The sequence below is a fragment of the Bos mutus genome, chromosome 3, assembly GCF_027580195.1.
Source record: "Bos mutus isolate GX-2022 chromosome 3, NWIPB_WYAK_1.1, whole genome shotgun sequence".
NCBI lineage: Eukaryota > Metazoa > Chordata > Mammalia > Artiodactyla > Bovidae > Bos > Bos mutus.
The window spans coordinates 87,326,220-87,351,264 of record NC_091619.1 but is presented as its reverse complement, the minus strand read 5'-3'; the positions used below and the strand labels follow the sequence as shown (position 1 = coordinate 87,351,264).

The window sequence follows — 25,045 nt, the reverse complement described above, 5'->3', positions numbered from 1 at the left end:
GTAATCATAAGAAAAACAAAGCAGAAAGATGAAGGACCTCGAGTAAAGGCACCCAGTGAGGAAGGAGTAGTACCTTAACTGACCCAGTTAGAACAGTAAGTACCTACTGTGTGCTGAGTGCTGGACTAGGTGCTCACCTGCTTCATCCAGCTTAGTTCACTCAGCAATTCAGTGGAACAACTGTTGGTCTCATTACTTATTGAGCATCTACTACTGCCCAAGGCTTATGCTTCCTGCCATTCCAGAGAACACACCATTTTACAGAAGACACAGCTGAAGCTCAGAGAGGTAAAGTGCCAGGATAGATTCCAGCACTTACTATTAAACTGCCTGAATTTACCTCTTTTCATTCTCACAGTGACTTCTGATGGGGGTGTTCCTATGGCCACACGTGAGGAAATGGAGGTTCCAGGTCATATAGCCAGAAGCCAGAATCAAAGCCTGTGATTCTGCTTGGGCCCTAATCAAGTTGCTAGCACTATGCCCACCAGAAGTCCAAAAAATATGCCTTCAAGGGTCTGGTTATTCTCATGGAAGCACATGCTATACAAATTTGGCATGTGACGAGGAACTTTTCTCTCCGGAAGGGACAGTTGTTAGAGGCCAGTTGGTACTGACCACCTTACATCAGGTGCCAGGAATACGTTACCACCGCCTTCTCCCATCCTAACACGGTTTCTGTCTCTGATCAATCTGGGCTCAGACTTCAGAATCTTAGCAGGTGAAGTCTAAAAATGCCTCTGAAATTGCAGGGAAACACAAAACAAAGAGCTTTCCTCCCTCATGAAAGAAACTACTTCAGAATCAGCTCTGCACACTTGCTTTAGCTATGAAGCTGATAAGAAGAAGATACTGTACCTTTCGGAGTTCTTCAATTCTGACTTCGTAAGTTGCTAAAATTAACATGAGACAATTATTTCAAAGCAATTTCTCATAGCATCCATTTCTTATACAGTACCCCAGATTAAAGCAATTATGGACGGTGGCAGAGTTCAGTCTTCTCAACCCTCAGAACAATCAATGTATGGGAAACTTGTCCACAAGGTTTAGGAAATTCTCAGGTCATTGATCCTGGTATCTTTCCTTTGGGGATTTCTAGGATGGAAAGTACAGTCAATGAAAACATTTGAAACAGTTGTCAGTTTCCTTTTTGTTAAGCAGATTCATACTTCATTATGAAGAGAAAGTACTGCAATTGAGTGGTAGCAATCAGAAGGCAGACTTGAAAGGAAAGGGAAAGGAAATAAGGCCACAAAAGCCCAGGCCCACTTCATCAAATCCAACTCCACAGTGTGCCTGAAAGTGGCTCCAATAAGCATTTTGTTTCCATGGAACAGCTGGCTGTCAACTAAGGCTCAAATACCTTTCAATTTTTCCAAAAGTTTTGTGGATTTTATTTAATGACATGATGCCAAACTTAATCATTAATTAATATCAGTAGTAGCAAGAACTGGGGTTCAGAGCTCAGTCCTGCCCCTTCCTACCTGTGGAATTACAAACAAATCACTTCCTTTTTTTGAACCTCAGATTGCTTATCGGTGAAATGGGGCCAACTGGTATCTGCCTTCCAGAGCTCATGGGAAGATTAAAGCAGACGATGAAAGAAATGTAAACCTAGCAGAGCACCAGACACTGCTGCTAAGTCGCTCAGTCGTGTCCGACTCTGTGCGACCCCACGGACGGCAGCGCACCAGGCTCCGCCATCTCTGGGATCCTGCAGGCAAGAACACTGGAGTGGGTTTCATTCCTTCTCCAATGCATGAAAGTGAAAAGTGAAAGTGAAGTTGCTCAGTCATATCCGACTCCTAGCGACCCCATGGACTGCAGCCCACCAGGCTCCTCTGTCCATGGGATTTTCCAGGCAAGAGTACTGGAGTGGGGTGCCATCGCCTTCTCCGAGACATTGTATAGAAAATGATATTTTAAAAATAAAATTGCTAATTTAATTTTTCTTTGCTTAAAAGTTTTCTATAAACATTTCACCTACTGATAGTGAATACACGTACATAATAAGTAAGACTTTCCCTGTTCTTTTTCTCTTTCTTGCTGCTGGAGTCCTAAAGGTTTAGTTTACAGAACTGACCAAACAACACACATTTCAGCCACTTTTACTCTACATATACAATTCACTCATAAATGATTTAAATGAAATCAGTTTCTTTTTAGGGACTATCTGCATGCAATTGTTGACACAAGGACCTAAAATTCTGTGTGGCAGATTAATAACCTGTACTTGAAGTGAAGTGAAGTCACTCACTCGTGTCCAACTCTGTGCAACCCCATGGACAGTAGCCTACCAGGCTCCTCCCTCCATGGGATTCTCCAGGCAAGAGTATTTTGGTAATTATACACTTGTTTTCACCAATTTTTGAATCAACACATTTTATTCTATTACTTGCTTTAAGAACATTTACAAATATCTGCTTATGATGCAGGTGGCCTCATCCTTTTCAAGTATGGATTTATTTCCACCTTTAAAAAATGATAATCTCCTTTTCTCTCCCTCCTTCAATTTATTCACCCTTATGTGTTTTTGAAAGAATTAACAAATCATGATATTTTTGCTTCTACCTGTCACCTGATGAGGAGGGAGATATTATTATTCTTAGAAATGAGAAAACCAAGGCCCAGAGAGAACTTACTTGCTAAGGCTAATAACCAAAGAAAATACATAAACAATTAATAATGCATTCATTAACTTGATACTGTTTTGTTTTTTTTTTAATTTAAACAAAGTGGGTGTTCTCAACAGTAAGTGTTGCCATCAAAACTTGCTCCCAAGGTAGGAATATAAAGTACAAATGATCAAACCTCAGGGGGTCAGGAAAGGACTAGGAATTATAATAGGAGGATATACCCCAAAGCATCAGAGCCCTCACTTAGCTTCCACGGGGAATTGTCTAACTCTTTCCACTGAATAGCTCTGTCCCAGCTGGGAGGAAAATGACAAATGTCAGAAGATGGTCTTCAGCAACCCTTCACTTGTACTTCCCAGTATGGGACACTAGTACCACATCATGGTCATGTCTTCCAGACCCTCAGCTCTTTGTCCAGAGTAACTAACTGGGAAACTCCCCGTGTGAGTTTCTAACTCCCTGTGTCACTCTGGAAAAGTCCCTTTCCCATGTTTTACACCAGGAGGTGAGACAATTGTTACTAATATTAGAACAAAATAATAAAAAAATAGCTGACAGTTTTTTTTTTCCTTCATGATAATCACTACTATATCTGATATACTGATGAGGAACAGACACTCAGAAAAGTAAAGTAACTTTCCCAGGGTTGCTCAGTTAGGAAATGGCTTTCAACCTGTCTCCTAGCCATGGAATCATTCACTCATTTAAACACAATATTACAGGAGCATAAATGAAACTTCTCTGGTTGAAGTTATCCCCAGGGGTTTCTAGGACCGCCCCCTGAGGACAGCACAGTCTGAAAGCCACTGTCTAGATGAGCTATGAGGACAATTCCACAGAGCTTTCAGAAGAGCCTAAATCCTGCTTCCCCATCACCCAGTTGATATGAAAGGGTGAAGTTTCAGAAAGTCACCTGTGCTGAGCTAGGCACCCTGAGGGGTGACCTTCTGTTTTTCTTGGCATTGTTAAAGAGACAGACTCACCCAAAGGTGATGGCAAAAGCCTTCCCCTCCTTTCCTTTCTTTCCTTCTCCCTCTCTTCTTCCTAGAAGGGCAATATTTAAAGATTCCTCACCCTTGGTGAGCAGAGGAAGGAAGAAATCCATTCTGAGCTAATTTTTTCTCCAGGTTTACCGATTCTTCTGTTCCCTCCATTCTGCTATTGAGCTTTTTTTTTCTTTACTGTATTTTTTAGTTCTAAAATTTCCATTTGTGTTTTCTTTACATCTCCCATTTCTCTACAGAGATATCCCCTATTTTTGGATAAGACTTTTTTCCCAATTTGCTTCAATCATATTTATAATTCTCACTGAAGCATGTTTATAATAGCTGCTTTAAAGTCTTTGTCAGACACTTCTAACACTTCAGTCATCCCAATGTTGGCATCTGTCAATGTCTTTTTTTTTTTTAAACTTTACATAATTGTATTAGTTTTGCCACATATCAAAATGAATCCGCCACAGGTATACATGTGTTCCCCATCCTGAACCCTCCTCCCTCCTCCCTCCCCATACCATCCCTCTGGGTCGTCCCAGTGCACTAGCCCCAAGCATCCAGTATCATGCATTGAACCTGGACTGGCAACTCATTTCTTACATGATATTTTACATGTTTCAATGTCATTCTCCCAAATCTTCCTACCCTCTCCCTCTCCCACAGAGTCTATAAGACTGTTCTATACATCAGTGTCTCTTTTGCTGTCTCGTACACTGGGTTATTGTTACCATCTTTCTAAATTCCATATATATGTGTTAGTATACTGTATTGGTGTTTTTCCTTCTGGCTTACTTCACTCTGTATAATAGGCTCCAGTTTCATCCACCTCATTAGAACTGATTCACATGTATTCTTTTTAATGGCTGAGTAATACTCCATTGTGTATATGTACCATAGCTTTCTTATCCATTCATCTGCTGATGGACATCTAGGTTGCTTCCATGTCCTGGCTATTATAAACAGTGCTGCGATGAACATTGGGGTACACGTGTCTCTTTCCCTTCTGGTTTCCTCAGTGTCTTTTTCTTTAAGTTGAGACTTTGCTGGCTGCTGGTATGAGTGATTTTCGATTGAACTGTGACCTTTTAGAGTATTATGTTGTGAGACCCTGGATACTATTTAAGCCTTCTGTTTCAGCTAGCATGGCAGCAGAAGTGCAGAGGACTGCCTCTTTCCTGCCAGGCCAGGGTGGAAGTGTAGGTTCCCCATTTCTTGGTCTTGTTGATATCCAAGTAAGGCAAGGGCTCCTCATCACTTCTGAGCAGGAGTGGGTGCTCTGGCCCCCTGCTAAGCTTCTGCTGGTAACACTCTGGCTGGGAGGGGTGGGAGTGCTTGTTATTACTCCCATAGCCTCTACTGATACCACAGGGAGAGGGTGCCTTCTTGCTGAGAGTGTGTGAAAGTCTTGACTCTCCACAAGGTCTGCTCTGGTGCTGTCCCAACAGGGAGGGGAAGGGACACCTTGTTATTGCTGGGTGGAGGGCTGGAGTCCGCATCCCCACATGGTCTTCACTGACCTTCACTGTAGGTGGAGTTTGTTACCCTGGCAGGGACGAAAGTCCCAGCTCCCTACTTCACCTTCTTGACCAGCAGAAGGGTTGGGGTGCATCATCACAGCCTGATAAGGGTGGATGTCCAGTCTCCCCACTCAGCCTTGGCTGGTGGCGGTGGGGCCAATTTGTTATTTTCTATGACATTTAGCTGGGATAAAGTAGTTGTTGTCTAGATGCTTTCTGTTTTTCTAGGCTTCCCTTTTACTGGTCCTTTGGCTACAAAGAGCAGGCTTCTGTTGGAGCTGCTTTGTCTGTACCCTGTGGTGTTTCTGGGTTGCCAGCTTCTTCAGCTCCAAGGCTGGGATATATGAAGCAAGAAGAAAACCCAGGGAACTCACCACTTATCCTTCCTTGGGTCTAGAGATGCCTAGCTGGTCTACCTTCTTTCTACCTTTTCACAGTGCTCTAGTTTTCTTATGTTTGTATATAAAAATATACAATATAAATATATGTATATATTTGTTTTAAATATATAATGTCCAGGGGTTTTAGTTGTACCTAGCAGGAGCACTAGGGAAAAATATATGTGCTCCATCCTCTCAGAGAAGAGTCACTTGACTTTACACACATTACCTTCTCAAACACACAGAACAGTTACACAAAGAAGATATTATATCCATTTAGTAGATAAAGAAACTGAGATTTGTACATCTTTCAAACGGTAAGTGTAAAGAGGATGAAGCACATGGGGAAAAGTCAAATGAACGTGGACAAGTGGGGGCAAAATAGCCTATTTCCTTCCCTTTTTTTGCCTGTAGGGTAACTATCCCATGCCTCTTTAGACAGGAGCAGGGAAAGGAGTGTGGGCTAAAACAGCATCCTTTCCATCCCAGACTAGGGTTCTCTGGCTCCCACAGAGAATCTCCTGGCAGGCTTCTCTCCTATCCCCCACAGGACGCCATCCTGGCTGGGGAAACCCTCGCCATCCATGCCCTTCTCCCTCTCTCCCCACTTCCAATTGTCCTTTGCACTGTGACCTCCCAGCTGCATCAGTGGCTTATTTTCTGAGCCCTTTCTCTTTTCAGTCATGAACACTTACCTCCTCAGCAGCACTGAGGGACACAAAGGATTCCTCAGTGAAAGACTAAGGAGAGGCCTGGGTTAGCGGTTCCTTCGTTGGGTACCCCAAATGATATCCCCAACAGACCCACCTTGAACATCTGTGGCCTGGAGAGAACACATGCAGGCCTCTGGTCCAGCTTCCTTCCTTCCAATCCTCAGCTTCACCCTACACACGAAGGACCTTGCCTATGTTACCCTTATCCTCTCCTGCCCCACCACAAACAGATCTCTCTGCAGCTCCATCTGTTCTGAGATGGAAGGACCCAGGGAAGAGACCCAAGCAGCATCTTAGAGACCCACCTGCAGGAGGGCATTCTGGGGGTCTCCTGAAGTCCAGAGGGAAGCTGCAGGGGAGCATCCCCTTGGCCCTGTGAGCACTTAGCTTTGTAGGAAAACATGCAGCTGGGCTGCAGTCCAAATGGGGCTCACGACCTTTCTATTCAAAGTGCAGTCTGCGGACCAGTGGCATCAGGGCACCTTTAGAAATGCAGAATCTCTGGCCCAACCCAGAGCAACTGGCCCAGAATATATGTTACAACAAGATGCCCAGAAAATTCATGTGAACATTAGAGTTTAAGAAGCCTTGCTTTTAAGTCAGGGGCCCAGGCACCCCAACTACGAGGCAGTCCTACCTTCTGGGTTGATGCAGACAGTAGTTCCACTTCTTAAGCTAGTATCTTACAAGCCAGTTTGGAGAATCTAGAGCTTACCCAGCCTAGGAGAAAGTTTTTCCAGTAGTTCTTTGGCCCCTTATTTCCTGGGGGAGAATGGAAATTTCAATGGGTTCTAACTCTTACCCATGAACTTCCTAAGCACATGTTCCCAGGCAAATGACTTCCTCTCCCAGAGCCCTGGGCTTCCTGTCTGTACAATAAAGAGGCTGAACCAGGGGATCTCTAACTCTCCTTTCAGGGAAGTCAAACACTCTTGAATGAGAAGCAGCGTAAAACTGTGGGGAAAGCATGGATCTTAGAGGCAGTCTGGGCTGTTGCACAGTACAGCCCTTCTACATATTACTTGTGTGACCTTATGCAACTCAGTCTCTCTGATTTTCAGTTTTCTGTCTCTAAAAGTGGGTGAATACAATGGCATGTAAGAGGACCTTTAACAGGACTGTGGCCCACAGCACAGCTCAGTAAATACTAGTGTTTATTCTGGCACTAATATTTATGCCTTTTGTAGAGAACTGGTTGATTCTATTGATACAAGCAGAAGAAAGACACAGAAACCTGAGGAAATGCTATGAGTTTCTGATTCTTCACCATCTTGCCTGAGACAGTCTCTTTTTTCATGGAAAGGTCTGAACTTTGTCAGTAATACCAGAGACAGGAAGACCCAGCTCCGAACCAGTTGTCAGATCCATTTAATGAATCCTCTGCTCCTATTCAGGCTAAACACAGGGACCTCATTCCCCTAGTCTGTTATCTCCCTTTTCCACAGGGAGTTACCAGGGGACTTCAAGACAGACATCAAGAGAAGAGAGATGAAGTTTCCATTGGAGGAGAAGGAAGAAAAATGAATCACCATAACTTGATTTTCTCCCCCATATAGCTACAAAAGGCAAAGTGTCTAAGCAGACTGGTGAAGGAAAGAAGAAAGTAATGAGAAGGCAGCACTAGGCGCTGGGAGACAGCACTGGTGCAGAGCTGGGTTTATTTATATATTTAAGAGGCTGGAAGAGGGGAAAAGAGAGAAATGTGACAGTAAAGCAGCATGGCTGTTGACTTTTAAACTTAGAGTTAGCTGGGGGAAATACCATTTTGGACATATTTTCATTCCATACAGGATTACAATATTAATTGGCTTAGCACACTTACAATCAGCAGATTTTTTTGCGGTGCACAGGTTAATGGAGTTGCTGGAGTGTCTCAGATAGGAAATGGTTGCCTCATAATTATGTGGTTCTTCAAATTCAGCACTGAGAAGTGTGGAGAAAAAAAGGTTACTTAAAGCAAAATATTTTTAAAACACATTTTCAAACTCTGGGTATTTTTTTCCTCATTAGAAAAGTAACACAAGTAAGTCTGGCCAACGTGGTGACCTATGGCCAATATGGACGGCACACCACCCCCACTTTAAATACAGAAGATTTCTGGATGAAATATAACAATGTAAAAAATTATATCAAGAACCCATCATTTACCTAGAAATCAGTAAGGTAAAAATCCCCAGGTGCCAGACAGAGAGGAAATTCGCAATTAAAGTGTCAGTGAGAATTCAGCCAAGGGACTCCATGGGAAATTGGGATCAAATAAAAAAAAAGATCCCAGTGACTGGTGGCTGGGGATTATATTCAGTTCTAAGCCACAGGCCTCAACTGAATGGGAAGCTGGAATAAGGTCCAGGGTCACAAAACGCCATCCCATCTGTAAAACTAATTGTAATAACCATGCACTCTCCCAAGGAGCAAACAGGAAAGCCTCCTATCTGAGGAGGGCAGTTGTAGCTCCAAGAGTCACCCAGAAGAAGGAAGAAACTCTACAGCCCAGCACCAAGGGGACGGGGTTCTAAATGCATACTACCTGTGTGTTCCTGAGACATGAAGCCAACCTGCTGTTAGAAGCAAAATCCCCACCACCACTGGCTCCCCTGTAAAGGAAACCTGAAGTCATGGTTTCCCAAGGGAAGAATTCCCACTCAAAACAGGCTTATAATGGAAAACTGCTAATCACACAAGAAGATGAGCCACTATAGGTAGTCAAAAGATCGAATGAAGAGCCTGTTGTTCAGAGTGAAGTAAGACAGAAAAAGAAAAACAAATATCATATATTGACACATATATATGGAAACCAGAAAAATAGTATTGATGAAAATATTTGCAAGGAAGGAATGGAGATGCAGACATAAAGATCAGATTTGTGGACACAGCAGCAGAAGGATACAGTAGAACGGACTGAGAAAGTAGCACTGACATATATACACTACCACGTGTAAAACAGGAAGCTAGTGAGAAAGTGAAAGTGAAAGTCACTCACTCATGCCCGACTCTTTGCAACTCCACGAACTATACAGTCCATGGAATTCTCCAGGCCAGAAGACCAGAGTGGGTGGCTTTTCCCTTCTCCAGGGGGTCTTCCCAACCCAGGGACCAAACCCAGGTCCCCCACATTGCAGGCAGATTCTTTACCAGCTGAACCAAAAGAGAAGCCCAAGTATACTGGAGTGGGTAGCCTGTCCCTTCTCCAGCAGATCTTTTCCGATTAATTGGCCAAATTTCCCTAAAATTTGGCAAATTCCAACCCAGGAATCAAACCAGGGTCTCCTGCATTGCAGGTGGATTCTTTACCAACTGGGCTATCAGAGGCAATAGCTAGTGGAAAGCTGCTATATGATACAGGGAGCCCAGCCAGGCACTCTGTGGTGATGAAGAGGGGTGGAAAGGGAGAAGGGAGGAAAGTTCACAAGGGAGGGGATATATATATAAATAGTTATGGCTGATTCACACTGTTTTACAGCAAGAACCAACACAACACTGTAAAGTAATTACCTTCCAATTAAAAAATAAATTAAAAGAAGAATAAAGTAGAATTAAAATACTAAATAATAAATATTGAAGATTGTGAAACAGGGCTATGGGAATTATTCTCAGGTACCATTCAGGAGCAGGATAGATATTTTGATTATTATTAGACTTAGTTAACTGAGGATGTCAAACTTTGTCACCACAAAAATAATAGAAATAGAATATTTAACTTCTTAAGTGGTACAAGTTCAGTTCAGTCGCTCAGTCATGTCCGACTCTTTGCAACCTCATGGAATGCAGCATGACAAGCCTCCCTTTCCATCGCCAACTCCCGGAGTTTACTCAAATTCATATCCACTGAGTCGGTGATACCATCCAACCATCTCATCCTCTGAGGTCCCCTTCTTCTCCTGCCTTTGATCTTTCCCAGCATCAGAGTCTTTTCAAATGAGTCAGCTCTTCGCATCAGGTGGCCAAAGTACTGGAGTTTCAGCTTCAACATCAGTCCTTCCAATAAATATTCAGGACTGATTTCCTTTAGGATGGACTGGTTGGATACCCTTGCAGTCTAGAGGACCCTCAAGAGTCTTCTCCAACATCATAGTTCAGAAGCATCAATTTTTCAGTGCTCAGCTTTCTTTATAGTCCAACTCTCACATCCATACATGACTTCTGGAAAACCATAGCCTTGACTAACCAGACCTTTGTTGGCAAAGTACTATCTCTGCTTTTTAATATGCTGTCTAGGTTGGTCATAACTTTCCTGCCAAAGAGTAAAAGTCTTTTAATTTCATGGCTGCAGTTAACCATCTTCAGTGATTTGGGAGCCCCAAAATAATAAAGTCTGTCACTGTTTCCATTGTTTCCCCATCTATTTGCCATGAAGTGATGGGACTGGATGCCATGATCTTAGTTTTCTGAATGTTGAGCTTTAAGCCAACTTGTTCATTCTCCTCTTTCACTTTCATCAAGAGGCTCTTTAGTCCTTCTTCACTCTCTGCCATAAGGGTGGTGTCATCTGCATATCTGAGGTTACTGATTTTCTCCCAGCAATCTTGCTTGTGCTTCATCCAGCCTAGCATTTCTTATGATGTACTCTGTATATAAGTTAAATAAGCAGGGTGACAATATACGGCCTTGACGTACTCCTTTTCCTATTTGGAACCAGTCTGTTGTTCCATGTCCAGTTCTGACTGTTGCTTCCTGACCTGCATACAGGTTTCTCAAGAGGCAGGTCAGGTGGTCTGGTATTCCCATCTATTGAAGAATTTCCCACAGTTTGCAGTAATCCACATAGTCAAAGGCTTTGACATAGTCAATAAAGCAGAAATGATGTTTTCTTGGAACTCTCTTGCTTTTTTGATGATCCAGTGGATGCTGGCAATTTTATCTGTGGTTCCTCTGCCTTTTCTAAAACCAGCTTGAACATCTGGAAGTTCACGGTTCACGTATTGCTGAAGCCTGGCTTAGAGAATTTTGAGCATTACTTTACTAGTGTGTGAGATGAGTGCAGTTGTGTGGTAGTTTGAGCATTCTTTGGCATTGCCTTTCTTTGGGATTGGAATGAAAACTGACCTTTTCCAGTCCTGTGGCCACTGCTGAGTTTTCCAAATGTGCTGGCATACTGAGTGCAGCACTTTCACAGCATCATCTTTTAGGATTTGAAATAGCTCAACTGGAATTCCATCACCTCCACTAGCTTTGTTTGTAGTGATGCTTCCTAAGGCCCACTTGACTTCACATTCCAGGATGTCTGGCTCTAGGTCAGTGATCACACCATTGTGATTATCTGGGTCATGAAGATCTTTTTTGTACAGTTCTTCTGTGTATTCTTGCCACCTCTTCTTAATATCTTCTGCTTCTGTTGGGACCACACCATTTCTGTACTTTATTATGCCCATCTTTGCATGAAATGTTCCCTTGGTATCTCTACTTTTCTTGAAGAGATCTCTAGTCTTTCCCATTCTGTTGTTTTCCTCTATTTCTACGTGGTAGAAGGAAAATACTAAATGAGAAAGCTTAAATATTAAGAAGGCAGGAAAGGAAAAATGAACATAAGGCATTTGCATGGTAAGTCTAAAATATAATAGGAAGAAGTCCAGACTGATCAAGAATCACAAAAAATGCACAAAGATTAGTTTACTGTAAGGAAAATGGAGAGTATCTGACTGGATGTTGCAAAAATCTTGCTAATGCTGCTAAAAACTGCCAGATAAACCAAAACTCCCATATCAATGGAGAAAGTGTGTAAAGCAAACTTTCCAAAAGAAAGCTTAGGTAGGTGTATTAATATTAGACCACACTTTAGCATGACTGATCAAGACAATGAGGGAAGGCACACGCGTGTCCGTACACACACAAATTACAGATACAAAAGGGGACCAAACTAGAGTTTGTTTCAGACTTTCAGAAATCTAAGAAAAATATTAAGATCAGCTCTCTGCCAATAACTTTGAAATTTTAGGGAAATTTGGCAAATTAGTAGGGAAATATAAAATTACCACAGTGACTGAAGAAGAACTAGAAAGACTAGTAGGCTAACAAACCATTAAAGGGCTCGAATCAATAGCACTCACACCCACCTTCACACTCAATGCATCTCTCTCCTTTTCATCCACTATGTTTTATGAGAAAATTTTAGCAAAGTTTCAGAGGACAGAAAAAGAGAAAAACTACTTTACTCATTTTCAGAGGATAGTGTAATTTTGATATGAAAATCACAAAAAGTTCAAACAATGAAATAAAAATAAAGCCCAGTTTCATGTAAGAAAATTTAGTCAGTTTTAAACTAAGTACTAAATAAATGAATTAGTATTAAAATCAACTTAAGAATAACTAAAATTTATTCCAAGACTTCAAGGATGGCTCAACATCCGAAAATCTATCACTGCAATGAATCACATTGAAACAATGAGAGAGAAAAACTCATTTAACTATTTTAATAGATATTAAAAAATTTCCGTGTAGATAAACTCTCTCAACTAGGTTAAATGCCAACAAATACCACACTTAATAATGAAGTCTAATAAACTTTAGTTGATATCTAAACTCTATTGGGAATGCCTGAAATAGGAAAAAGTCAAATCCATAGAAAATTGAACAAAAGGATATGACAGACATCACAGAAGAAAAAAAATGATCATTTACAAAAGTAAATTTGAAGTCTTATGGTCAACAGGAAGATAGAGTCAAGACAATGAGAATTTCATTTACAACCATCAGTTTAGCAAGAATCCCCCAACTGGAAAAGCGCACCACATTTGGCAAGAACACAAGAAACTCCTTATACTGGTTTGAGAGGACAGCCATTTTGAGAGATAAGTTTTCAATACCTATTATAGTAAAACTGAAGTTTCTTATTTATTATTATTTAGCAATTTCTACTTTAAGTAAATAACCTAGAGAAACTTGCTTATATTCACTTGGAAATACATAAGGATGATCATTGCAATATCATTGGGAAATGTGAAGATAAGAAACAATTTCAATGTCCCTCAGTCAGAAAATACACAAATTATGATACATTCAGAGGTTAAAGCATCTGCCTGCAGTGCAGGAGACCCAGGTTTGATCCCTGGGTGGGGAAGATACCCTGGAGAAGGAAATGGCAACCCACTCCAGTATTCTTGCCTGGAGAATCCCATGGAGGGAGGAGCCTGGTAGGCTACAGTCCATGGGGTTGCAAAGAGTCGGACACGAGTGATTCACTTTCACATGAAATATATATAGTATGCAATTATAATGAATAAACTAGCTGTACATGCATCAGCATAGATAGAATATGAAAACAGCTTTGAAAAAATTCAAGTTTCAGAAGGATAAACGATGCTGTTCATACAAAAATGTAAAATTCTGTATCTTTAACAGATATCTGAGTTTGTAGCTGAAGAATAAGAAATACAAATGGATACACTCTAATATTCATAGTTGGAGTTGCACTGGAAAGAAAGAAACAAGACTAGGGAGTGAAAGGAAGGTTTCCTACAATTGTATCTACAGCAAAAGGAAAATCACTTCTTTACCCGAACTGTGGATAGGACAGAGACAGACAAATCATCCATAATCCTTCCACCATCACACAAGTGAGCTCTTTTCATTTTGGTATTCTTCCAGATTTCTGCCCTATTTCTATAGTAATAGACAATGGAAAGGCCGGACTTCCTCCTTTGTTTCCCTAATTTTTTTTTTTATATTATAAGCATATTCCACTCGATTCCCTATCTACATTTGACCACTTTGGTTATTTCAGGTTTTTCTTTCATAATCTCTGTAATATGTTAAGATATGTATGAACAGTTCATTTTGCTGAAGAGGAAAAATTATGAACTCTAATGCATCAGTAATTTCTCCCCTCACTATTTTGTTCCCTTCCCCCTGCATAAAATAATCGAGAAAAATGTTCTTAAATTATAGACTATGCCATGCATCTTATGCTCCAGTGACCTAACAATCTCCATGGGTCTATGGTAAATTAACTTTATTAATTAGAAACAATTTGTGGAAATGTTGAAAGAAATGTCTAATCAATTTCTTGGACTACTTTTGTCAGAAATGAATAAATATCTGACTTCAGATAATCAGAAAGAATTTCAACAGAGCATAAAAAAAGTCATCTTTCAGATCAGTTGTCTTTAGAGAGAGGCAGTCCTAGGATTTATGTTAAAAGGGAAAAAAGACACTGTACATGTATTTAAACTTCCCTTTCTGCCATCTGAGAATGTCTTTTATCTTTTTCCTGGTCCATTAAAACAAGATCTGAGATACACCTTGATTTAATATGACATGGGTCAGTATAATGACCCTAGATTTCTGGGAAGAAATAATTCTACAATTTAAATATATCTATGCTTCAATTTCTTTGTTTCCACATTCATTAAAATATTTGTGTACAGTCTATATCTAGGACTTTAGACGTCATTGGGAGGCAACACAGAATTACTGATAGACTCGGAGCTGGGGGTCAGACAGATTTGAATTTGAATCCTCTCTGTTCCATTTTCTAGTTTTAAAAGTATTGAACAAATACCTTAAATCTTCAGTTTCCTACTCCACAAAACAGTAATAATAAAATCTACTTGAAAGGTATACTATAGATACTGAATGAAATATCTGCCCTCTGAATATAGGCATTCCACCAAAATTGTGCTACAAATTTATTATATTATTAAAATTACAGTATTTTAAAAAAGAAGTGTTGAGGTTTGCATTTTGGAAAGTTCCTTTTGTTACTTGCATATAGCATCAGGTTTTTATCTTTTCTGCCTTTCTTGTAGAAAACCTCTAGTAATTTAAACATTACATAATAAAACATGAATGCTTCTTAATGATACCTTCAACATTATGTTCCTGGAGAAATAAGAACCCTGTAAATGCAGTGGAAATGTTAAAGATGACTTGTAAAAGCAAATCTTTTCTAACTGTATTTGGACCCTTAGAAACCTATCTTCTAAACAGATTTTTGGACTCTCTGGATGAAACACAGACTTGTGACTTCCTCTCATGGTTGTTTCCACTTGCCATGTCCACCCCTGGGCCACCACCCTCCTTTGAAGAAAATAATTAATCAACCTCTATATCAGACTGTACCTGCTAGAGAAGCAGCTCACATAGCATATTCAAACACCTATTCCCTTCGTCAAACAGTGAAGTTTTCCACGACAGGATCAGCGGCTAATTGTTGAGGGTGCTACATACTGGACACTGTACCTAGATTCATCCCATCCACCTCTCACTGGTCGTGTGATCTCACTGGTCGGGTCACCAGCAGTTCAGTGGTGGAATAACTGAGTTAACATGTGGGAAATGCCTGATAGGTACATTTCCATGCTCATCTTCTCCTATGCCACACTGCATGAGGATGAGTCAAAAAGTTTTGCTGCAAGACAGTTCTGAAAAATCTAAAGAACCTGAATTAAAATAGAAAAGACTGAGACTTACACAACAAAACCAGCATGCCCTACTTTTCATCTGTTTTATTAGGGGTGTGGACCTAAGTTGAAAATCCAACTTATTCCAATTTTTTCGATGGTCCACCAGTTCTAGAAATAGGAAGAAGAGTTGTAGCTTAGCCAGCAGCTGCTCCCTGTGACATTCTACAGGTTCCTGGTGACAAGAAAGGATGAGACCATCTGATCTCTCAATTACCCAATGTCCCAAAGTGGAAAAGTTTCTATCTCCAATAAATACTTCTTGTAAGACTAACCTCCCCATAGGCTTTTACCCTAAGAAATTCCTGAATGAAAGAATTAATTCTTGAATCAAATGACTGGTAATTAGACTACAAACAATGGCATCCATTCTATCTAAACTGGATCTCAAAATGCATTTGTGCGAGGTTTACAAAATTGCATGGAAATTTTTTATTTAAATTTTTCCTCATAAGCTATTCCAACCTCTGTCTTCTAAATATTAGATAATGGTTAAAGATGAAGTAGTTGACCAGAATGGCTATAAGGAGAGACACACTTCTGGAAATAGAGGCTTTCAGGGTGGAATCTCCACACCTCTAGCCAGCTTTACCTGGCTGTGACCCTGCATACACAGTTGGATCCAAGTCTCTTCTTCCTTTAATCCTGTTTCTGATGAGGACGAAATGATTGCCATTATGCTGTGTTTAGCACAGTGCTTGGCACAAAGAGTTCACTACTTCCATTTACAGTAATATTTACTACCATCTCCCCCTCTGCTCACATCAACCACTTGGACTTTAGCTTCTACTGCCTCTACCACCAGTTCTTCAACTTTTACCACTTTTACAGAACATACACACACACACCTCTACATATACACACCTCTTTGTACTTGATTTTACTATCATTTTACATATGAGTTTATGTAGCCTCTATATGTTTATGTACATATACATGTATACACGTGTGTGTATGCATGCCCAATTCCTACTCCTGCATGTTTCATAACTTCACAGATTCTACTATGACTCTACAGTAGCATCAACAACAATGTCATTCAGCCCTGAACACCAGGTTTTGTTTCTAATTCACGAATGGGTAAGTCAACTCTCTCTACATAAGGGCCACAAAAGTACACTGACTAAAGGGATGGTTAATTTTGTGTGTCAACTTGACTGGTCACAGGGTGTCCTGATAAATATTATTTCTAGAACTGTTTAGAGGGTGTTTCTAGATGAAGTTAGCATTTGAGTCAGTGGGTTCAGTAGAGTAGACTGCCCTCCCTAATACAAGTAGGCATCATGAAATCCATTGAGGGTCTGAACAGAACCAAAGGAGGAAGAAAGAGGAATTCACTCAATTTGTCCTGGCTCATCTGTTGATCTGGGTCATGTCAACTCATCTTCTCCTGCCCTTGGACAGGGATTTATCCCATTGGCTACCCTGTTCTCAGGCTGTTGGACTTGGAATTATACCACCGGCTTTTCTGCTTATAGATGGCAGATTATGAGACTTCTTGGCCTCTATAACTGTGTGAGCCAATTCCTCATACTTAATAAATAATGAAATATTATATATGTAATATATGCAATCTAATATGTAATGCATAAATACATAAAATACATGCCCTACTGGTTCTGTTCCTCTGGAGAACCCTGACTAATACAATGACCAGGTAAATGTTACTAGAGTAATCTCAGTTTCAGAAGTAATATTATTAACTTTGAAACTACTTTGTCAAACCACTGATCTCACTCATAAGGAGGGCATGTCAACAATAATAATAGCTAATAACTTTTATTCCCTTACTTTGTGCTAGGCACTGTTCCAAGTATATTTCTCAATTTATTTGATTCTCAATTGACCCTATGAAGATACTATCACTTTTTCCATATTCAAATGAGAAAACTGAGGCACAATCCAGGTCACAGAGTCATAAGCAGCAGAGCAGAGATTAGAAGCTAGATATTTGAGTGCAGAATCTTGGGTCCCAATCACTCTGTTGTAGAATTTCTGGGAAAAATAGAAGTGCCAGCTGAGGTCAAACAGAGCATGAACAGCTCCCACAGCAATGGAAGTCATTACAGGAGGAGGTCATTGGCACACACCGCAGAGAGGACCCAAGAGGACCAAACAAACTATGAAGCAAAGCCACGATGAGAGGCCATCGTGTGTGATGAAGACGGGGAGGTACAGAAGCTATGAGATTTCTCACTCATTAACTCGCATGGCCTCATTCCCTCAAACTCTATTCACGCTAATGCTATATACGTTCTCTCCTTGAATCCTCTCAGTAGCACATGTGGAAACTGAGGCTTGGACAGTTTCAGTAACTCACTCAAGACAGCACCACTGTGGGTCAGGAAAACAGGCCTTCTAATTCCTGGTCCATTGCTCTTTTCCTTGGAACTACAGGAACAAGGAAAAATGAGAAATGAAAATGATGAAGCCCAGAGTGATGGTGAAGGTCACGGAGCTTAAAAGTGGGTTTTAGATGATGTTTTTCAAAATTTCGTTAGGCTGATCCAATGGTTTCACAGATCAATTCTTCTATATAGCAGTCATTATATGGGGAACATGTGACAAGGCAGTTACTATATTTCTCTGTGCCTGATATTATCACTTATAAGAATAGTATTACTTAACCTTAATAGTATTACTTAACAGAATCAATGAAATCACTGATGAACTTAGGAATGACTCTTTAAATGCACCCTGACTTCTACTAATGCAACCACTAAGCAATTTTTCTAATAATCTAGTGGCCACTTTCAATGCATGAATAAAAGATGACCCTAAGCCCTCATTTTTATTATTAAGGTCAAGCTTTAAAATATCTGAATTTCAAATTTCAGGGTGTCTGCTTTGAGGTGGGACATCATATCTGAGAGCATTTGTTTTAAGAAGTGAAAGGCAGGGTCATCTGAGCTACTGGTAGGCTTTCCTAGGAAACAGACCTCCTGAAGCCAGGCGCTGCCTGCAGCCCTAGACCTTGTTACAAACAAACCCTGCACTCCAAACACACGACAAATTGCTGCCACTTATCAAGTGTTTACAGCATTGCTGGGCACTTTGTGGAATTATAGATACATATCTTGCTCTTCACAGCGACCCAAAAAAGGGAGGATTTATTGATTTCTCCATTTTCCCATGTGAGGAAATCAGAGGCCCAGAGATATTAAATAACTCTTCTAAGATCACACAGCTAGTGTGGAGCTCAAAATATAAACCTAAGGCTATCTGACCACAAAGTCTATGCTCTTAACTCCTTATAACACATTCCTTCGATCTTCCTATTTTCAAGTATTGCTGTGTTGTTCAATTTAAACAAATCTCAAAATTACGTAGTTGGTAAGAAAGAAGTATTTGATTCTCTCCCTGCTTTCAAATAATTTATAATTTGGACAGGGAGCTGAACTACACCCAAGAATCTAGAAAATAACAAAAACAGACTGTATATAATTGAGTCTCAAACTAAGAACCATCTAAGTCCATTATATTACTCAGCCAGTACTGGCTGAACTATTATTACCTGCTACACAGGCTGCCACTATGCATTCTAATTATGTCGAGCTACTGTGGATCCTCCACACATCAGGGTGTTTCTTGCCCCTGTGCTTTTGCACGTGTGGTTCCTCTGCTTGTAACAACCTTACCTCCAATGTCCTTTCCACAAACTTTCACTTATTCTTTATTTTTTTTCAGCTTGGTCATTTTCCTTTATTATGATGACTAACAAGTGAACAGGCCTTTTTTTACGTTACTTTTTTTGTTGGAGTACAGCTGCTTTACAATGTTGTGTTAGTTTCTACTGTACAGCAAAGTGAATCAGCTGTACATATACACGTATCCTCTCTTTTTTGAATTTCTTTCCCATTTAGGTTACCACAGGGTACTCAGTAGATAGAGTTCTCTGTGCTATACAGTAGCTCTTACTTACTCTTTAAGACACTAATTAAGTATCATTTTTCTCTGGTCCTTCAACAGTTTTTATTCTCCACACAGCAGCCAGGACGATCTTTTAAAAAGATAGCTCAGATCTTGTCACAATCTTGCTTATGCTATTTAAAAACAACAAATGTTAATTCGTGTTGTTAAAAATATTGTTAAATGAATTAACAACAATGTTAATTCATGTTGATGTATGGCAAAAATCATCACAATATCATAAAGTAACTATCTTCTAATTAAACAAAAAGTAACAACAAAACCATCGAATGCCTCACCTGTATGATCTCAGCCCTAGCAACCTCTCCAAACTCCCTACGACCCTCTTTCTCCCTCGTTACACTCTAACCACACTGGTCTCCTCTCTGTTTTACAAGGATGCTACGCACTCTCCTAAATCAAGGACTTTGCAAATGCTGTTCCTGCTTCCTGGAATGTTTCTGTATGGCCAGCTGCCTCTCAACCACCAGGACTCACCTTAGAAGTGTGGCCATGTCAAATTATTTAGCCTGTGACTCAAGTTTTCTCACTTATAAGATCTATAATAGTTGTATCTACTTCTTAAAGATTGTCACAAATGAAATCATTCACATAATTAGAACGGACACTATGTCAGCATTGACTGCTATTTCTAATACTGTCATTGTTTCATGGTTGTCATAGTGGCTCCCTAGGCTATCTGCCTATTTCTACCTGCTTCTTCACCATATGTTATTTATACAGCATCCAGATTGATCTTCCCCAAATAAACGTCAGCTCACTACCTGGCTTCCCCATGCATTTAGAGCAAAATCCAAACTCAGCCCATGGCTTCTAAGAATCACCACTGGCACTGCCCTAGCACACTGTGTTTTAGCTCTAGCCCTTGCCTTTTTCGTTCTTGAAACTCACTGAGAGTGGTTCTCCCTTGAGAGTGCATCCCGGCTGTCCCTCTCTTGGAACATCTTCTAGACCCTCCATGACGGGGTCCTCGTTATTGAGGTCTCAGCCCAAATGTCACCACTTCAGGAAGGCTTTTCCTGATCACCCTCTACCTCCTTGGTTTCATTTCCAATCCCATTTTATTATCCTAATATGCTTTAACTTTTTTCTTTATAAAAGTAGACTCATAGATACAGAAAGCAAACTAGTGGTTACCAGTTGTAGGGGGAGGGTCAATATATGGGTGGGGAAAAAGGAGGGACAAACTCTTGGATGTAAGGTAGGCTACAATGATATATTACACAACAGAGGGAATACAGCCAATATTTGTAATAACTGTAAGTGGAGTATAACCTTTAAAACTTATATATATTTTTTCCCTCATAGCATTTACCACTGTTTAGGTAAGAACTACAGCCATATCTTATTTGACCACCGTGTCATTTCTCTGTTATCATTATTTTACTTGACTGCCTTAGGAAAGGCATTCACTCCCTGGGATCTGTTCTTCCTAGTCATAACATAGGTCCTAGACATGATCACATAATCTGCTCAGCCCTGGAAGACACTTATATTCCCCACTCTGTGTGGGGTAGAAATACCAAAAACACAAACACAAAAGTATGTTCCAAAGTACCAGGTTGAAGGAGGCCATCCAGACATTGAAAACAGGTTTATATTATCTTTTAAAGACTATTGTCAAAATGAAAATCAAAATTAAATGCTTGGGAGAGAATATGGTGGACTCCCAAGATCCACCCACAGACCCTCACATGAGAGAAACATTGTACTGTCTGAATCTATTCTCCTGAAATAAAAAGCTTCTCTCTCTGTCAGTGTCTGAATCAGAGATTTCCTGACTCAGGACTCCACTCTGACTCTTAGTAGGAAAAAACCCATAGTTATAGCTAATGAATAATATATTAGCCAACAGTCAACTCTGCTAAGTACTGACATAGACCCAGGGCTGATTGCTGCCCTGGGACTAACCTGCTTTGCTCACACACACAAATAGAAGCTGCTTATTCAAATGGCATGCCAACTAGCTTGGTTTGCGTGAAAGAGTGATGACAAAGGATAAACTCCAAAGCGTCATTTCATTAATGTGATATTAATATTCTAGAGAGAAGAAGAGAGAGAGAGGCCAAGGGCTGAAGAAACTAAGACTCATTGATCATCTTCTGTGTACTCCTGAGCTTTATATAATCTATATCATTTAGTCTTTGTGACAATCAATAAAGTAAATATTACTATGTTCACTTTAGAGATGTGCATATCAAAGCTCTGAGCTGTTCAGTGACTTGTATTAGAGGCAGGGATGAACCCATGCTAATTTGACTCTGGGCCTGTACTGCTCCATTACACAATGCTGCTTATATGTAATACACAGTATAAAGGGGCTTAGAAGTAAAAATGGCTGTTGTAAATGCACTGAGTTCCTAAAAAGAGGATTACAAAATATATCCGCAGAGATACAGCAAAAACATAGACCCCTGTTATGTGAATAATAGTTAAAAACAATAAGAGTTTGAGATTAGGGAAGAATGTAGTCCTTAGATACTTTTTTAAAATATCATGTAAAGAAAAAATAAAGGGACTTCCCTGCTGATTCAGTGGTTAAGAATAACTATAGTTATAGTTATAGCATTTACTTGTTCAAAGTACTTTCTTGGCATCACAAGATAAAATTCAAAACCCTTAGCATGGCACTTAATGTATTTCAGAATTCAATGTCATGTCTTACTTTTCCACATCAGCATCCTTCTTCTGTCTGTTTATATCCTCTTCTCTACCACCTTGCTTTCAATCATGTTCTAGCTCTATAGTGAACATCCACTGGTCTGTCCAACCACCCATTCTTCCATCTACCTACTATAAGTCAAGAATGTCATTATTTCTGGGAATAATACTCTACCCTCACCTACCTTAGAAAGTTAAAGTGCTAGCAGCTCAATCGTGTCTGACTTTTTGCCACCCATGGACTATAACCCGCCAGGCTCCTATGTCCATGGAATTCTTCAGGCAAGAACACTGGAGTGGGTGGGTAGCCATTCCCTTTTCCAGGGGATCTTCCTGACCCAGGAGTCGAACCCAGGTCTCCTGCATTGCAGGCAGGTTCTTTACTGCCTGAGCTACAGAGTCTCACAAAAGGGAACAAATAAGGAAACCTGTGTAATCCTGACCTATCATTACAGGATACATTTCAAGTTCTTTTTACTTCCACGAAGCCACACCTAAGTATTCTGGTCCCTCTTCATCTCTCATCTTTCACTGTCATAGCACTATGGCTCATATCATCACTGAGGTATAGCGAGTCTCATTTAAATGAGATTAAGTTTTAAAGTCAAAGGAAACTGTTTAAAGTCAAACTGAAACTCTGCTTGTAAATCCCTTAGCAAGAACGTGTCACTCCAGAGACTGACTACAGTTTCCCAATACTTGCCTATCACAGCAAGTTTGCCCCACTGCCCCGCATGTTGAAATGGATGATTAAAATGCCAGAGAAGAAGTCAGCTTAGTTCAGAGCCAAGCTGTGGAGAAAATGCATATCGAGCTGAACACTACTATCACAGCGCACTCATAATCACACTGAGATGCTCACAGTATTCAAGGCAAGAGGGAATCAAGACCAACTTAGAGCACAGCAGAAGTGCATTGTCCCCTCAAACTGTGACACTGGGGCCCACGTTCATAGAGTAAACGGTACAGATCATCTCCGAGCTGTCTAATTTTTTCTCTCTTTCACGCAAATGCACATAGAAGGCAGCTGACTTACCCTGTCATCACTGAACTCTTTCAAATAGGTAATTGAACGGGGTTCCCAAAGCACATGAATTTTATCTAGCTCCATGCAGTTTGTTCCTTGTTGAACCAGATCATCTCATCCAATCCTTGGTGTACAGAATCCTCCATTATTTGGTACCTATCTCCCTCTAACAACGCATTCCTTCCCATTTCTTACTATACTTTCTATACTCTAACTCAACTAGTTCAGTTTCCAAAAGAAAACAGGATACTCCACACTTTTTGGTTCTGGTTATGATGTCTTTTCCTGTGTTTTCTGACAGATGTTTATCCTTAATACTTAGTTCACATGTTGCATCTTCCCTGCTAGGTTGATTGAAATAATGCCTCTATTCTTCATCCCTTCCTGGATCCCTGCCCAATGCCATGTAACCTTTCAGTGTTTTACTCTAAGTCAGTATTTGCAAGATTGCCTGGATAGTCTGCAACATATGAGCCAGGCAGTTGAGCCTAGCCCAGATCAACTGAACCCATACTCACTGTGTTTACTATTGTTATATTGTTATTATGGAGTATTATTGTAGTAATAGCAAACTGATATGTTTTCTATAAAAAAAACTTCCCTGACCCTCCCAAGGAAAAGCGATCTCTCCACATTTTTGCAACCTCTGAAACTTGTACCTTTCTCTATTATAAAATGTAAAACATTCTACTATTATAAACATTTAATGAGTGAATAGGTAGTATGATCATTTTTAGGTTTAGTTTTCCTTCTAAGACTGACCTTCTTGAGAACAGGAGCATCTTTGGGAAGGAGTTAAGGTGATACACTCAAAACAGTTTGGGCATATCTATTAGTACAGCCATTATGGAATACGGTATGGTGGTTCCTCAAAAAATTAAAAATTGAAATGCCATATGATCCAGAAGTCCTACTCCTCAGTATATACCCAAACGAAACAAAAACAGGATCTCCAACAGATACCTGCACTCCTATGTAGACTGCAGTATCACTCACAATGGCCAAGATATGGAAACAACCAAAATGTCTATCAACAGAAGAATGGGTACAGAAGATGTGAGAGAGATATATATAATGTACATGTGTATATAGTAGATATATATGTGAGTAAATGTGATAGATAACAAATGTTAAAGATATGTGAATGTAATATATTATAAATGTGATATATGTGTGTGTATATATAAAGATAGATATATATGGAATATTATTCAGCCTTGAAAAAGGCCGTCTTGCCATTTGCAACATGGATGAACCTCAAGGACATTATGCTAAATAAGTCAGAGAAAAGACAAATACTATGTGATATCACTTATATGTGGAATCTTAAAAAAATAAAATACCTGAACTTGTAAAAGCAGAAGTAGAATGGTGGTTACCAGAGACTGAGGAGTGGGGAAACTGGAGATGTTAAGAGTACAAACTTGCAACATAAATTCTGGAAACTCAATGCACAATATAGGGATTCTAGTAAAAAAACAAAAATGCTGTATTATAAACTTAAACTTGCTGAGAGACTAGAATTTTAACTGTTTTCAAAAGAAATGATAATTATGTAAGGTGATAAAGGTGTGAGCTAGTGTTAGTTAATGCTACCACAGTAACAATATTGTGAAATATGTATACTGAACCAATATATTGTGCATTTTGAACTTACACAGTTGTACATATCCATTATATCTCAGCTTAAAAAAAATAGTTTAGGAACACGTGGGTTAGAATCATGGCTCTGCAAGTGGCAAATTTTCTGAGCCGAAGTATCTCTAGCTATAAAATGAAAACAGAGCCAGA

General features: G+C 40.0%; 1 protein-coding gene across 2 annotated transcripts in view; it reads right to left on the bottom strand.

Moving 5' to 3' along the window:
- FYB2 (FYN binding protein 2) overlaps window positions 1-25,045 on the bottom strand; it is a 123,738-nt gene that overhangs the window by 42,241 nt on the left and 56,452 nt on the right. For both annotated transcript variants that reach the window (XM_070367964.1, XM_070367963.1), the window contains exons 5-6: window positions 8,064-8,164; window positions 859-893 (exon numbers count right to left, since the gene is read on the bottom strand). In XM_070367964.1, the coding sequence (XP_070224065.1) occupies window positions 859-893; window positions 8,064-8,164 (136 nt within the window). The remainder of the gene's footprint in view (window positions 1-858; window positions 894-8,063; window positions 8,165-25,045) is intronic.